Source organism: Cannabis sativa, chromosome 4, assembly GCF_029168945.1.
Source record: "Cannabis sativa cultivar Pink pepper isolate KNU-18-1 chromosome 4, ASM2916894v1, whole genome shotgun sequence".
NCBI lineage: Eukaryota > Viridiplantae > Streptophyta > Magnoliopsida > Rosales > Cannabaceae > Cannabis > Cannabis sativa.
In genome coordinates, this window is record NC_083604.1 from 76,980,347 (window position 1) to 76,995,395 (window position 15,049).

General features: G+C 28.2%; 1 protein-coding gene across 1 annotated transcript; it reads left to right on the top strand.

Moving 5' to 3' along the window:
• Positions 1–8,081: 8,081 nt before the first annotated feature.
• LOC115714445 (GATA transcription factor 18) lies at positions 8,082–9,773 on the top strand. Its single transcript, XM_030643158.2, has 2 exons — positions 8,082–8,991; positions 9,078–9,773. Exons 1-2 carry the CDS (start codon positions 8,437–8,439, stop codon positions 9,432–9,434), a joined length of 912 nt encoding a protein of 303 aa, XP_030499018.2. The 5' UTR covers positions 8,082–8,436; the 3' UTR covers positions 9,435–9,773.
• The last annotated feature ends 5,276 nt before the right edge of the window (positions 9,774–15,049 follow it).

The window sequence follows — 15,049 nt, forward strand, 5'->3', positions numbered from 1 at the left end:
GTTTTATTATTAAAAATAAAATGGTTTATGAAAAATTCATGGATCACTTTTTATTTATATATAATAAAATAAATCTCATTAAATAAAAAAAAATAATAAACATCATTAATAAAAATAAAAAAATGACTCAACATCAAATCTTCAATTACACGATACATGTAATTACTCAAACATCACATCTTTCAATTAAATTAAAAAAAAAAAAAAAAGACTTTTTACGAGGGAAAATATGATTGTCTAATAGAGCTAAAACAATATGTTTTCAGTGTGATGAAAAATTAAAGCAACAATTTTGTTAATATCAAAAAGTTTAATTCAATTAATCTTATAATCTTAATTTTACTCTTTCTAGAATCAATATATGAACAATAATTTGAATTAATCTTATAATCTTAATTTTTTAATTCAATTAATAATTATTTGTCATGTAATTATTAAGTCTTTTCCCTTTAATTTTCCTTTTGTTGATGATGCTAATTTATTCATATTTTGATTTCTACAATTTTTGTGTTCAGACCATTAAGGTAGTGTTCTACTAGGGGATCTAACGAGTTTTGCCTCTTCGCTAATGGCATCTAAGAGTTCAAATTAGTATTGTATAAATCTTCAATTTGTTCTATTTCTTATATTAATTTTGCTACTTTTTTTTTTTAATTTACAACTTTATTGTTTATATCTTATTAGGGACATTCATGGAAATTAGAGTTTCTTTGAAATATACAATTAATGAGCATTACTTTTTGATCATAGTGTGTTTTCCATGGCTGAAAACCTCAATAATCTCTATCATTTGATATCAAATAAAATAAAATTATCATGATGTATACATTAGTGTGTTAAAATTGTTAAGCTGATATTTAGAATTGTTTATAATTAAATTGTTTCTTTGTCAAAATTAATATTAAGTATATTTATATGTTTATAGGTTTATCTATTTTCTCTTAGATCAATCATGCTCATATAGTAAAAAAATCATACTCATATAAACATGTTATTTTCATTTTGTAATTTAGATCTTCTTAGTCATTATTTAGTTCACTTAAACCTTTTCCGATTATGGTAACTGAAGTTTTGTTTCTTTTAGGTACTCCATTACAAAGATCTGTATTACATGTATTATTTATTTTTGACTATGAGGAGGTGGATTTTTTTATTGGGAAACATATAGCGTGACAAATTATTGTTCATATATTGAATAATTATTTTTGAATAATGAGATTCATATATATAACTGTGTATATTGAATTCTTTATTCAAATAATTATTTTTGATTTTTACGTGATTATTTATTGTTCATATATCTAGAACCTTATTTGATTAAAGTTAAGATTATAAGATTAATTAATTTGTGATTTCTTCCTATACACATAATAATAATCTCACCTAATAACTAATAATATTTTTTTCTTTAATTTTTAATTATATAACTTTCAAATAACATAGAAAAAAATTAGCATAAAATTTAATATACGTGCCTCGGACGTAGTTTTTTGCTAGTATATATATATATGACTACTACATAATTTTAAAACAATTAATTCGATAATAACAGTTGATTATTTGAAAAATTGATGTGATAGTACTCTATTACTTAAAAAATATATGTACGAAAAAAATCCCAAAATTTGTAGGGATAATTATGTCAAACACTATATTATGTATTGTGTTAAAGTTTCATTATTGTTGTAGGGTTGTTTTTAGTTATTTCACTGTTGTTTTGAGTTGTTCTGTTTTGTATTCTAATATTATTTTTTAAAAACACAGTATTTTTTAAAATGTTTTAGTGTTGTAAAAATTAACTAAAATTCTAGTATTTTTTATAAATTTTTCTTCCAAAAATGCAATAGAAATCTCAAAGGAACTCTCATTGCTGTAAACACACAATTTATAACCGCATAAAATCGTAATGTTTTATCTTATTTAATATCTTTAAATATCTCTCTTTTTTTTTTGTTCTGTTACTGAAAATCTTGGTCAATAACTTTAAATTTAAAATAGAAATGTGAAATTTTGTAATTAATCAAATATGCCGCTATATGTATATTACTAAATCATTTTTGCCAAATCATATTGAAAAATAAAATTTCACATACGTACTGAGTTTTTAATATGGTAAGAATAAGATAATAAGTTTGGTAACATAAATTTTTGACAATGTATATTCACAATCCTTATAGTTAAAAAATTGTTACTAATTTTTTTCTTATGCAAAAGAATGCACTAGTTTTTTTTGGTAAGGAAGAATATCACTAATTTAAACACAGCACAAGCATTCTTTCAAAAAAAAAATAAAAAATTAAACACAAGCATAGAAAGAGAAAGATCAAAGATTTGAATATATTTATACTACCATATATATGCAGATCCAGGTTGCTAAATATATATAGTATATATGGTGTATGTAATATGTATAGATATATACACTGTTTTCGGGCAAGATATATTCGTGGTGCATAGAGGGAATCAGGCCGGGCTAAGAAAGGGCATGCAATAAATACTGTAGCTATATATATATAATCATTTCCGTGCAGTTATGATTGCATAATATTAATATATTCCATTTCAAATAATAATCGATGTACGTACGTAGGGAATATTAATATTAACAATGTTAGTAAGTAGTCTCTAGCTTGACGATATATTCTTAGTGCAAAGAATTCAAAAGAGATTCAAAGTGCAGAAGATAAAGATATATCATGCATCATACGAAGAACAAAGAAGAAAAAAGTGATAAGGGTCTTACATATATATATGGATTCAACAAGACTAGATCTGACCCAATAATAACAATCCCTAATTTCTGGCACATAATAGAAAGTGTCGGTGGTTTTTTTTTTCTTTAGAAGATTCATCTTTTTTTCGATCCTTAGACTATATACTGCCTGCCTTACAAGCTATCTATATATATTTATATATTTATAAATATATATTTTGAATATTGGAGTAACTGATTATACTTTATAATTTATATATTGAATGACTCAAAACTATTTTACGTACCCATAATATATAATATTTAACATGATATTGAATACTGCCGTTCACCAATTCATATATATATACATTTGATAAAATTAAATAGTAAATGTTATATTTTTGTAAATAATTATTTCTTTTAGAGAATTTTCTTAAAACACTTAATAAGTTATTTTATAACCCTTTCGTAATACACTCAACAGATTCGGTTCATGATTGATCAACTTTGAGATCTAATTAATATACGATCAAACACCCTGGTTCAGTTTTTTATATTTAAAGAGAGATTATATGAAATATAATATTACTATATATGTTTAGTGAATATAATAATAAGATTACATATATAGATATAAATAAGTTTTATAATTAACTAGCTAATTACATCTCTATAAATTTAAGATATAACATTAACATGCATATATGCTCCACCATTTGTGGCATCATCTTAATATTTTTAATTAAAATATTTACAGTCTAATTATTTTTATATATTTAACAAATTATTATACTCTCTAGTACTTAGGATTGATAATTTTTTTTTTTTTGTAAAGATTGTATTAATATATATATATAATGTGCACATCTTATAATTATGTGGCACGAAGCCATAAGTCATTAATCAATTTCACATAATTAAGTATAATTATAGGGAAAATAATATAAGCAATATATATAGCTAGAGAGAGAAGATTTTTTCATTTTTCATTTCTTTTTTAAATGGATAAATAGAGAGAAGATCATGAAAGAAGAATTCTATCATGTTTTGTTCCAAGAATTGAAATTTAAATAAAAGAAAAGAGAATCGAAAAAAAAAAGAAACATAGGAAGAGTAGTAAGAACTTTATTGGGTATATAAGAGGGGCTTTAGTTTTATATATAAATATATGGTTAATTGGTTAGAGTAGTTGGACTTCCTTAGAGGAGACAATAAGAGGTTACAGTGTATGTTGTTCTTAGATTTTTAGAGATGTGATGATACTGACAAGTATATAACTTTCATAGGACGGCTAGCTTATTAGGGATTTTTCCTTTTTCCAAATACTGGTCCACTTTCATTCCAATTTTTCATTATTTCTTCTCTCAAATCCAAAATCCAATATAACCATTTTGCTTTGCTTTATTATATTTTACTTTTCTTTTCATTAATTCTCTCCCGTTTTTATATCATTACTTTAGTCTTACCTGGCAAAGAGAGAAAAAGATCCTGTCAAACCCAACAAAATCACTAGACCAATCCCAAACATAAACCCAAAAAGAACAAAACTATTATTTATATATATAAATTTAAAATAAATAAAAATTATTAATCCAAATAACAAAATACTAATATATTTATATATATAGGGGTCGCGATGAGAAAGGGAAGGACAGACATTCCAGTTGTATCTTGTTGCTTTTGAGGAATGTATATGTATTTTTAATGGGGTTCTCCTTCAAAGCTCGTAATTTCATAAAAATTAAAAATTAAAAAAAAAAATAATGCTTTAATAATGAATAATTATTATTATTATTTAACAAAGAGCTTCCCCAAGTTATTAACATTTGCATGCATGCATGCAAATAGGCGCCCACGTGGCACCTTGATTAGCTGATAGTGTTGATTATTATTATTATTATTTATGAGAGAGAGAGAGAGTGAGAGAGACGCATATATACGATCTGGCTCTCTCTCTCTAGCTCGTGCCTTGGAAAAGAGGAACCGAGCCCAAATGGGTCCCACCAAATCCAACGAGCCACATAACACCATGATTAAACACCGTGTGAATTGATATTATTCTTATTAATTTTTATTTATGTATTTTGAGTTATGATTAAGCAAATCCCAGAGTTCCATTAAAAAGGAGAATAAACGGGATCCTCATTATTAATTGTGACTCTAATTTAAATATGCATTAGACCGAGGTACTCCAACCAATGGAGCGTGAACTTCAAACTCTATGTATTAAAGAGGAAAGTGAAAAACACATATTATGAAAGCGCGTGTAGTATATGGGGATTATAACCCTATTGCATGTGGTAAAATATTAAATAAAATTTAATTTAATTAGTGTATTGTTTGTTTGTTGGGCTAATCTCTAAAATTTTCTCTCTCGTAGTTTACAAAACAAAGAGAGAGAGCATCTTTTGGAAAGCGGTGGTCGTCCCATTTGTCGAACAGTGTGGTCTCATCAATCTCTAGACGATCCGATTCTCTTCACTGTTTTTTTTTTTTTATTTATTTGAATCTTTGATCAAATGGGGTCGAGTTTGTTTTGGCTTGAGCCATGATGATGTGGGTCACACACACTAAGTTTTATTCATTTAATACCAACACTTTTCTTTATTTTTATTTTTTCTCTCTTTGACTAACTTCTTATTCTTCTCATTTTCTCTCTCTTATTTTTTATGAGCACACAAAAATAAACAAGTGTTGGTTGCTTTGATGATTGCATACTATACCTTTATCAAGTTAACTCACAAAACAAACACTATTCACTACGCACACATACAAATACGTATCTCTCTTTAGCTTTTTCTCTCTGTCTGATCAAAATCTCAGGATCTTCTATTATTACCAATGACTATTATTACACGTCCTTCTCTCTCTTTGAAAACACAACAAAATCAAAAAAAGCTACTATTGTGTGTTGATGGATTCGGAAGAGAGGGTTGAGGTGTTTATGATGACGAAATTGGCTTTTGTTATTGGGTTCACGTGATACCATTGTACGGTACACACTCACACACACTTTTATATATACTAAGCTCAAAATCATAAAAACTGACTGTAGAGTGTTTTGTTTGTTGTTTGTTCCCGGAGATTTTGACGGATTTGACTATCTTTTACAACAACTAATAACGGAGGTAATAATAACTAGTATAGACTATGTAGAGAGATAAGAGATAGAAGATGATTTAAAGAGCTAGTACATAAACCCAATCTCTCACATTGTGCGCGTGACCAAAATATGCATAATAGTGACAATAATATGGGTAGCTAGCTATATAGATATAGCTAGCTATAGCTGGTAATGTATATAATAGAGAATTCAATCCAAGTAGTATATCATGATATAGACTTATAGTAGTGTTATTGTGTGTACGTAACTATGTTCATGTGTTATGTTTTTTAAAAGTAAGTACGAGTTTGATGTTTCATTTAAAAGAACGGGATATATATGATATAGTAACCTGAGAATATTCGATCAAGAATTAATCCACATTCAAATAGTTTGGTAGGTAGAATAGAAGTGTATTTGAAAATAATAATAGTACATACTAGGTATACTTATAAATTAATTTACAAAAACATGTATTTAATTAATAATTAGTAATATTGCATTATTACTTTCTAAATAATAATCATACGTACTACAAAATTTTTTACTTTTAGTCACAATAAAACTTGTGACTAATTATAAAATTATTATTCCTATATTGTGACTAAATGATCTGTAGCTAAAAGTATTAGTCAATAAAATTACAATTTGTTGTGACTAGATATATTTTTAGTCACAATACTTGTTATGACTAAAACTAAATAGTGACAACTTGTGTTTAAATATTATTTTTAGTCACAAATAATTTTTTGTTTTCACTAAAAATTATATTTAGTCACAAAAAATTTATGTTGTGACTAAAAAATTGTTACTTAAAGTAGTAATTTTTTGTAGTGATGTCTGGTTTTTTAAAAAATTAAATTAAATAATAAATTATGTGGGAATCATTTTTTTTAATATATGTGGGAATCATTTTAATTAATATTCTTAATTAGGCATCTCTTCTCTTCCCATCTCACTTAATTAATTATTAATAATTACAATGAACAAATAATAAAATTGGATATTAAACCACTATTTAAATTTAAATCATATTTATAACTCTAAAATTATTTATATTATTTATATGAATAATAATTAAGAATAAAATAAATGGGGTCCATGCATGCATCTTTTGAATCTAAAATAAAACAATTTATAATGAATTGATTTAATATGAAGAGAATATACTAAAGAAGAAGAGTAGTAAAAGTAAAGAGAAATGATAAGTAGAACCATTGGGTGCTGTAGTATTATACCGTGTGTAATAAAGTATGGAGTCTCATTGTTACGCACCAATAAATGCTTAGCAAAATTAGTTATTTAATTAAATAATTTAATATTTAATTATATTAATAATATGACACTACAACTTTAAGTGTTTTTTTAGTATTTTTTGTAATTTAATTTAGAGCACTACTTACTATGAAATACTAAAATCATGAGATAACGTTCTATAATTACTTATAATATTTTTTTTAAAAGTGTTTATTAAAGTAAAAAATAAGTGAAAATTGATATAAATTTATGGGTGTCTGTTTTAGATTTTTTTTTAATTTAAGAATTAATTAAGTTGTTAATTAGTGAGTGTAATGTAATAGGGAATGTTTATTAAAAGTAAAGAAGGATGGTTGATATAGTTTATAGGAAGGTGAGAAGGACGCAGAGGGAGAAGGGAGTGGGAGTTGAAGGGGGTGTGGGGGGACTATTCCATTTTCCTTGGGAGGGTGGCAGTGACAGAACAGAGGGGGGGCAGAGATACGGATACGGACAGAGGTTTTGATGTTTTGTATTGGGTTTGAGACTAAAATAGGCCTCGTGATCGGAGAAGGCAGATCCATGGAAGACTGTTCCCCCTAGTCACGTGGGCTCTTTTGACCCAAATCCCCCAATGACCAAACCATATTTCACATCTCCAAACAACACTATCATATCCTTCCCTTTCCTAATTAATTTCTCTTTTTTATTTATTTATTATTTGTTTTTCCTAATATAATTTTCATTATTAATTAATTCTTTAATAACGGCACTCAACCCAATTAATTAACCCAATTCAAAAACAAAACATATTCCTAATTGAATCGTGTGGATATAGGACTTAACATATTTTTATTCTTACACTTGTTTATACCTTATACCACTTCATAAATCCCCAACACACACACACACACTCAGCACTGATTAATATTACTCCTCCTGACTAGAGATGACTCAGTCTTCTATCCCTATCTCTATATCCAACACTTTCTCTCTCTGTAACATGTAAATAATTGGGTCCCCCCAACCCCCTTTTCTCTCTCTCTTCTCTTTATAATTATTTATTAAATAAATAAAACACTTGTTCTCTTACTATATACGTATCATTGTATCAATATCAATAATATATATTATATCCCTTTCTCTTTGCTATTCACGACAACGTGGACTGCAGGTGCTGACTGGTATTTCAACATTTTACTAGCTTATAAAGCTAACGGACAACAACACCCACACCTCATATCTCTCACTTCATCACTCTTCTCTCACTTATTCTCATTTCTCTCTCTCTCTCAAAACCCAAGTGTGTTTTTTTCATTTTACCTTCCAATTTACCAGAGAAATCCCATTTGTTAATTTTCAAATAGCAAAGTGTAGAAAATTAGAGAAGAAGAAGATCAAAATGATGCATAGATGCTGTAGCTCACAGGGGAATATGGCGGGACCATGTTCATGTGGTGTATACCATCACCACAACCAAAACAATAACAACTCTTTCTCTATGCTATTCTCCATGCCTAATCCCAAGCCGTACGATCATTATAGTAACGATCATACATCTTATCATAATAATAACCAAGATATGTATTCCTTCGCATCTCCTTCTTCTTCTGTTGATTGTACACTTTCACTGGGTACACCATCGACTCGTCTCTCAACTACACCAGATCATGATTATTACGACGACAATAATAACAAACACCAGCAAAGAATGCGCCACGCCGAACGACGAAACGATTCTTGCGTTTCCAATTTCTGTTGGGATTTGTTACAGCCGAATCATAACAAACACCAAACGACTACTACGTCATCATCTTCTCACAAACACGCTGCTCGTAACGGCTCGAACAGTAACAGCAGCTCAGCCGCCGCCAGTGATCCTCTTTTGGCTCGGCGCTGCGCCAACTGTGACACTACCTCTACTCCTCTCTGGAGAAACGGCCCAAGAGGCCCAAAGGTAATTAATTAATTAATCAATTAATTTAATTATTAATTAGTTATGTTTTTATTTAATTATTAATTCTCTTTTGGTCATTTCAACAGTCACTTTGTAATGCTTGTGGGATTCGATTCAAAAAAGAAGAGAGAAGAGCAGCCGCCACGTCGACAGCTAACGTCGGCGCAGCTTCGGGAATGGTAATAGAGCCGAGCCACATGTTCAGCCATCATCACAACAACAATAATCCATGGAGCAATCATCATCATCATCAATACCAACAACACTCTCAAGCTCAGAAAATGGCTTGTCTTTCTCCTGCAGCCGCGGCTATGGGAAACGAGTTTCGGTTCATGGACGATGAAAATCATGAACCCGTTAACGATTCTAACGGCATTTCTTTCCTCTCTTGGCGACTCAACGTTACGGATCGGCCTAGCCTAGTCCACGATTTCACAAGATGATCATGATCACCAAAAAAAAAAAAAAACTTAATCAACGGTCAAGATCGATCGATGGTAGTATTAGTAGTAGTAGTTTAATTTTTTGAATCGAGAAAAAAAAACGTTATATGGCAATGATGACGTTACAAATTTCAACATGGTCGTCTTTGCCTAAGCTCTCAGTCAACAAAAAAAAAAAATATATATTTTTCTTCTTTTTGGTAAGTTCCTTTTTCTCCTTCTTACATAGATGGAGTGAAAATGGGATAATTCTATGTTCTTATAATTAGTTTTGCTTTTTCTTTTGAGTTCTTTTATATTTCTTTTTCAGTTACATATAAAAAAACTTTTTGTTTGTTCTTCGCTTTTTCTCATCACTTCTTTCTTTTAAGACTGCCAGTTATAGTTAATATAATATTATTATTTAATAATTAATGATATAATGAAATATTATTATTATTATTATTATAATTTATAACGTAATAGTAGTAGTAGCAATAGCTATGATGATGATGAGTCTATTTTTTTTTAAGTTTGTTCGTGTGTTAAATATATGGTACGAAATCTCATGTTATATGAAACTGCAAGTTTATGTTACCACCTGAGTCTCTGAAGTTGTTTCTATTTTTCTTGAATTTCACAATAAGTGAATTCATGAGTTTCAATTATTTTTATTTTCTGGGGATATATGCATTTTTCTGATTGTCCAATGCACATGTTGGATCACTGTTGTTCGTCTGAACCGGACACTGTTTACGTTTCAGAACAATAGAAAAGCTTTTGTCTTTTTCCGGCGCTAAATCAAATCTCACCGTCCAATTCGTCTAAGATCAGTCCTTTTTACATTCAAAATTATTAAATCCCAACCTCTCGAATCTTTTTCTTTTTTCATCATAACATTTATAATAATTAATTATAATTAATATTATACATAATCATACTTAATTATACTAGTAGTTATATTTTTCTTCGAAACTAGTTTTTGCATACTAGAAAAGTCAACACCAGTAGCACATAAAATTTTAGTATATATTGATAATTAATTAAGTTTAAAATGAAGATTATTATTCATTAATTTATGTGTTTGAAAAAGAAATATTGTAACATTATTTAATTTTAGTACTAGTTGGTCTTCTCGTCAGAGATATTATTTTCAGTCGGTCAAACTATATATAATAAAAACAATTTTTGGAATACATGCTATTTAAAATAGGGAAGGGTATATTTGGACGTACGTGTACTACGTACGTAGTTCAAATAAATTTAATTTGTTTTGGCAGTTATGTTTCTTAACTTTTCCTCTATCCTGATTTGGACTGTTATTTTTCAATTTTCAAATGGAAAAAGATAAAGTTAAAAGAACAGAAATAAAAAAAAATTATTTAATTTATAATAAGATCTGAGTGTAATGCTAAGTTTAATTCTCTATTATTTATTAGCACTTTTATCAATGACATTATTCTCTTTGTTTATTATTATATCTGTCATTTGTTGATTGTGTTTTTAATTATTTGTCAGTATTATTATTATGATTTAATATTATATAATTACTTACAGCTATTTTAGCTTTACAAACTACGTTCTCAAAAACCGTTTTCTTTTTCTGCCCTACCATAATTTTTAGGTGCATAACCTTAATTTAATAACAATAAGCTGAATTAACATGTTAATAGCTGGCTATATATATAGGTAACTTTAATTAATTTGTGTATTAAACACGCATGCACTACGTGTGCTGCTCAAGTATTTTATAATCATCATATCAGTAATTTTTGCCAAAGTAATTTGCACAATTACAAAATATTAACATAGATAACTGATATTTTAAATAATAAAAATAGTAAAGTTGGGATTTGAAAAGTTAATTGTTACGTGAACCAATAAGTTTTTGAATTATATAAATGTATAGCATCACGGATTCAAGATAAGCATTTTTGAAGTTTTAGGTAGGTTTGTACTTTGTGACATTAATTAGAAAAATGTTCAATATAACAAAATTATTATTATTATTGAGGGGTACAATAAATAACAAGTTTACACGAGCAAAGTTCATGTGTGTGTATAATTGAATATATATATATATATATATATATATATATATTATACTACAGGGCATCTTTTGTACTTGCTTGTGAAGCTAATAAAAACAAAAACATTCCGACCAGTATGTGAGTTTCTTTGGGATTTGGGGGGAAACGAAAAGTTTCGGCGGAATTGACCTTTGACCACCAGATTTCCATAGGGCTTTTTCGTAATTTTACTACATTGATGGGACTCACGTTAGACTATACTCCCTTTTCATTAGGCCGGTCCGGCCCACAACGTGTTTGATAGCTTAAACGGGCCAGGCCCAATATATATCATTGCCTTTTCAAAGAATAGTACAATTGGCAAGTAAAAAGTTTGATTGGAGAAAAAAAGTAAGCAAATATTTTCAATAAAATTTGATATATGTTTCTTTTAATATGTATATTTTTCTTTAATATATTGGTGATTGCACAATATCATGTAAATATACTCTACACTTAAGTTTTAATTTAAATTTCTACAAATAAATCCTTTGTTCAAACATTTGTGGTGTAATTGTATAAATTTAACTCCTGAATACATATAAATATTTAAATTTAATTTTTTACGGAAATAATACTTAAGTTATATTTTTGGAACATTCGTAGGTACCAGACCATAAGTATCAAGTTAATGGCGACATGAGAGTTCTTAATTGGTTCAGGTCATTAAATTTGTATTTTTATTTAAAATCATTTAGATATACTAATAAGAAAATGACACGTGGATATTAACTTGAAACTTAACTGTCATGTACTTATAAAAGTTCAAAATTATAACTTAAATATTATTACCGTTAAAAATTTAGGTGGCGTTTGGTTGGAGGTAATGAAATGGAATGGAATGGAAAAGAAACAATTTTTATTCCATTCCTTTGTTTGGTTGCATTTTAAAGTATTGGAATAGTATTCCAATGGAATGCTCTTTCCACCATTTTGGTGGAATGGCTATTCCATTTTAAAAAGAAAGGAATGACTATTCCAATGTAACAAGAAAAAAAATTTAATGATTTTTTTATTAATTTTTTTTATGTATTTTAAATTTTATTCCATTCCTATTCCTATTCTATATTTCCATTCCCATTCCCATTCCTATATTTTCATTCCTCCCAACCAAACGCCTCCTTAAAAGTACTTAAAACTTAAGTACACATACTCTGCAAATTAAAAATGATCAGGTACTACTAAGCAGGTCCCATAATTAAACGCATATTATTCTTCTTTTATATATTTCCTTTTCTTTTCTTTTTCTTGCTTTCTTTTTCATTTTACTCTTTTGATCACTGATGGGGTTGGCGTATTGGGCTCAAATTGTGATGATTTTAGGTCTTCAATCACTTTCTTCAGTCTTTAAAGATAAGTAGGAAGAGTATGATATACTTTACATATATATATATATATGTATATGTTTTGAATCTTGATCATCCTTGGACGACAGCTAGCTCACCATGCATCTTTAATATGTTGTGAGAAGAATATTAGAGAAAAAGATGAGCAATCATAGAATACAGATTATAATTATATATATTCTTTTCTCATTTATCACGTAATCATGCATGCAGGTCTTAATTTGTATTTTCTGATCATGCATCATTTTATTCCATCTGCGAATCAATTTTCCCACGTCCATGTGACCAAATTTTTTAAATAGATAAATATATATATAGCCAAAATTATATATTAATTTGTTTGCCAAATATATTTATAGTCGTTATGTTTTGTCATGTCTTATGTGTGTGTAAAGTTTCGTTTAGCATAGCACATCTATTTTTCTTTTTAATATTTGAATCAGAGATGTGTAATATTACTCTTAAGAATTTAATTACCTTAATTAGCATAGCACTTTTTAAGAGAGTGTTTAAAACTAGTCATTATGAGAATTTTCAATAGTAAATAACTTTTTTTAAACAATTATTGGATTAGTTAGAAAATTTAAAATCTACATTTAACTGATCAAATTCAATTAACATAATTATATATATTTTTTTAAAAAAAATTATATATACAATTAATATTTTAATGTAGAAAATAGAAATTTAAAAATATAATATGTATGATACAAATATATTTTAAAACATAGATCAAATATATTTGATTTTTATTTATAAAAAAACATATAATCTAAATCAAAATTTAATATTTCTTTATACATATAATTTTTGTTTCATTTTCCTTTGAGTTTGTTATTGTTGAAAATTTGCAGTTTTCCAACACCTCAAAGAGACACAATTAATACAGATGCAAAAGTGGTATTTTTTAAATTCTTCACTATTCTATGCGTCCATGAAAAAAAAGCATTTTTGAAAACACACACAACAATTCGGCCCAACAATTCAGCCCAACAACACTTGATTGAGCCCAACAAGAGTCAAAGCACAAGACTCACTTAAATAAACCAAATTGGTTCAATCCAAAACAAAAAGAGATCAACCCAACTAAAGTGTAACCCTGAACTACTAACCTTAATATAAAAGGGAAAGTATACACGTTAAGACCCAACCCTAACACCTCTTTCTCCTTTCTTTTATCTAAGGATTTTTAAGTGTCTAGGATTCCTTCTTCTTCAAACAAAACCACACCAAACTAGGGTTAGGGTTCCAACTCTTCTTCTTCCTCTCTCAAATGTAGCTAGGGTTTCCAAAGGGTCTAGGGTTCCTTTCTTCTCTCTTTCTTACCGTCGCACTCAAGCTTAGTGTTACGAAAATTATGTTTATTACGCAAGTGTACGTATCAAGTAGTATCTCACGCAAGTGAGGTCGAACCACAGGGAATTGGATTAAGTACTACTAAACTATACTTATGACTCTATTTGGTAAAATAATAAGTTTGCAATTTGAAAGTAAATAACTCAGAAAATTAAAGAGAAAATAGACGACGATTAATCAAGATGAGAGATTAGGGAGGTGAATCATGTTGATAAGCTACCTATATGTTAATACCTAATTGCTATCCTTATCTCAATGTGAATGACAGATTATAAATTAACCTAACTCTTTTCAGATCTTTTAGGTTCTAAATAATATGTTCTCTAATTAACTTCTTAATTAAATCAACACAAAATCAGCATTAAGCAATAATCTTTTCGTCACTGAGGCTATGTAAATACTTTCGTTTCACATCAAAACCTAGACTATCCAAATTTTAGCATTCTCAATTCTCACTTTTCAGATTTCGAATTGAGATCATTAAACATGTAAAAGGTGATCAAGCTTGCACATGGAATTAAACACAAATCTAGATAGTATTCACACATAAGATGAATGAATGGCAATTATTTATTAACTAGGCATAAACTTAAACAACATTCATCATCCTCCCTTATTGGGAAATTTAGTTCATAATAACTCTAAAAACATCCATGATTAATTCAGAAATAAAAACAAACATAAAGAAGAATTAAAAGGGTAAAAGAAAGAAACTAGAAGGTGGTATCGCTCCGTGTCTTCAAGATAGCTTCCTCTCCACTTGCCTCCGTTATTAGGTCTGTTTTTGCTTGCCTCTGACCTTCAATGTCGTAAACCTTATATAGGGATGAGTGGTGTGCCTCCAATTGAGAGAAAAATCAAAATT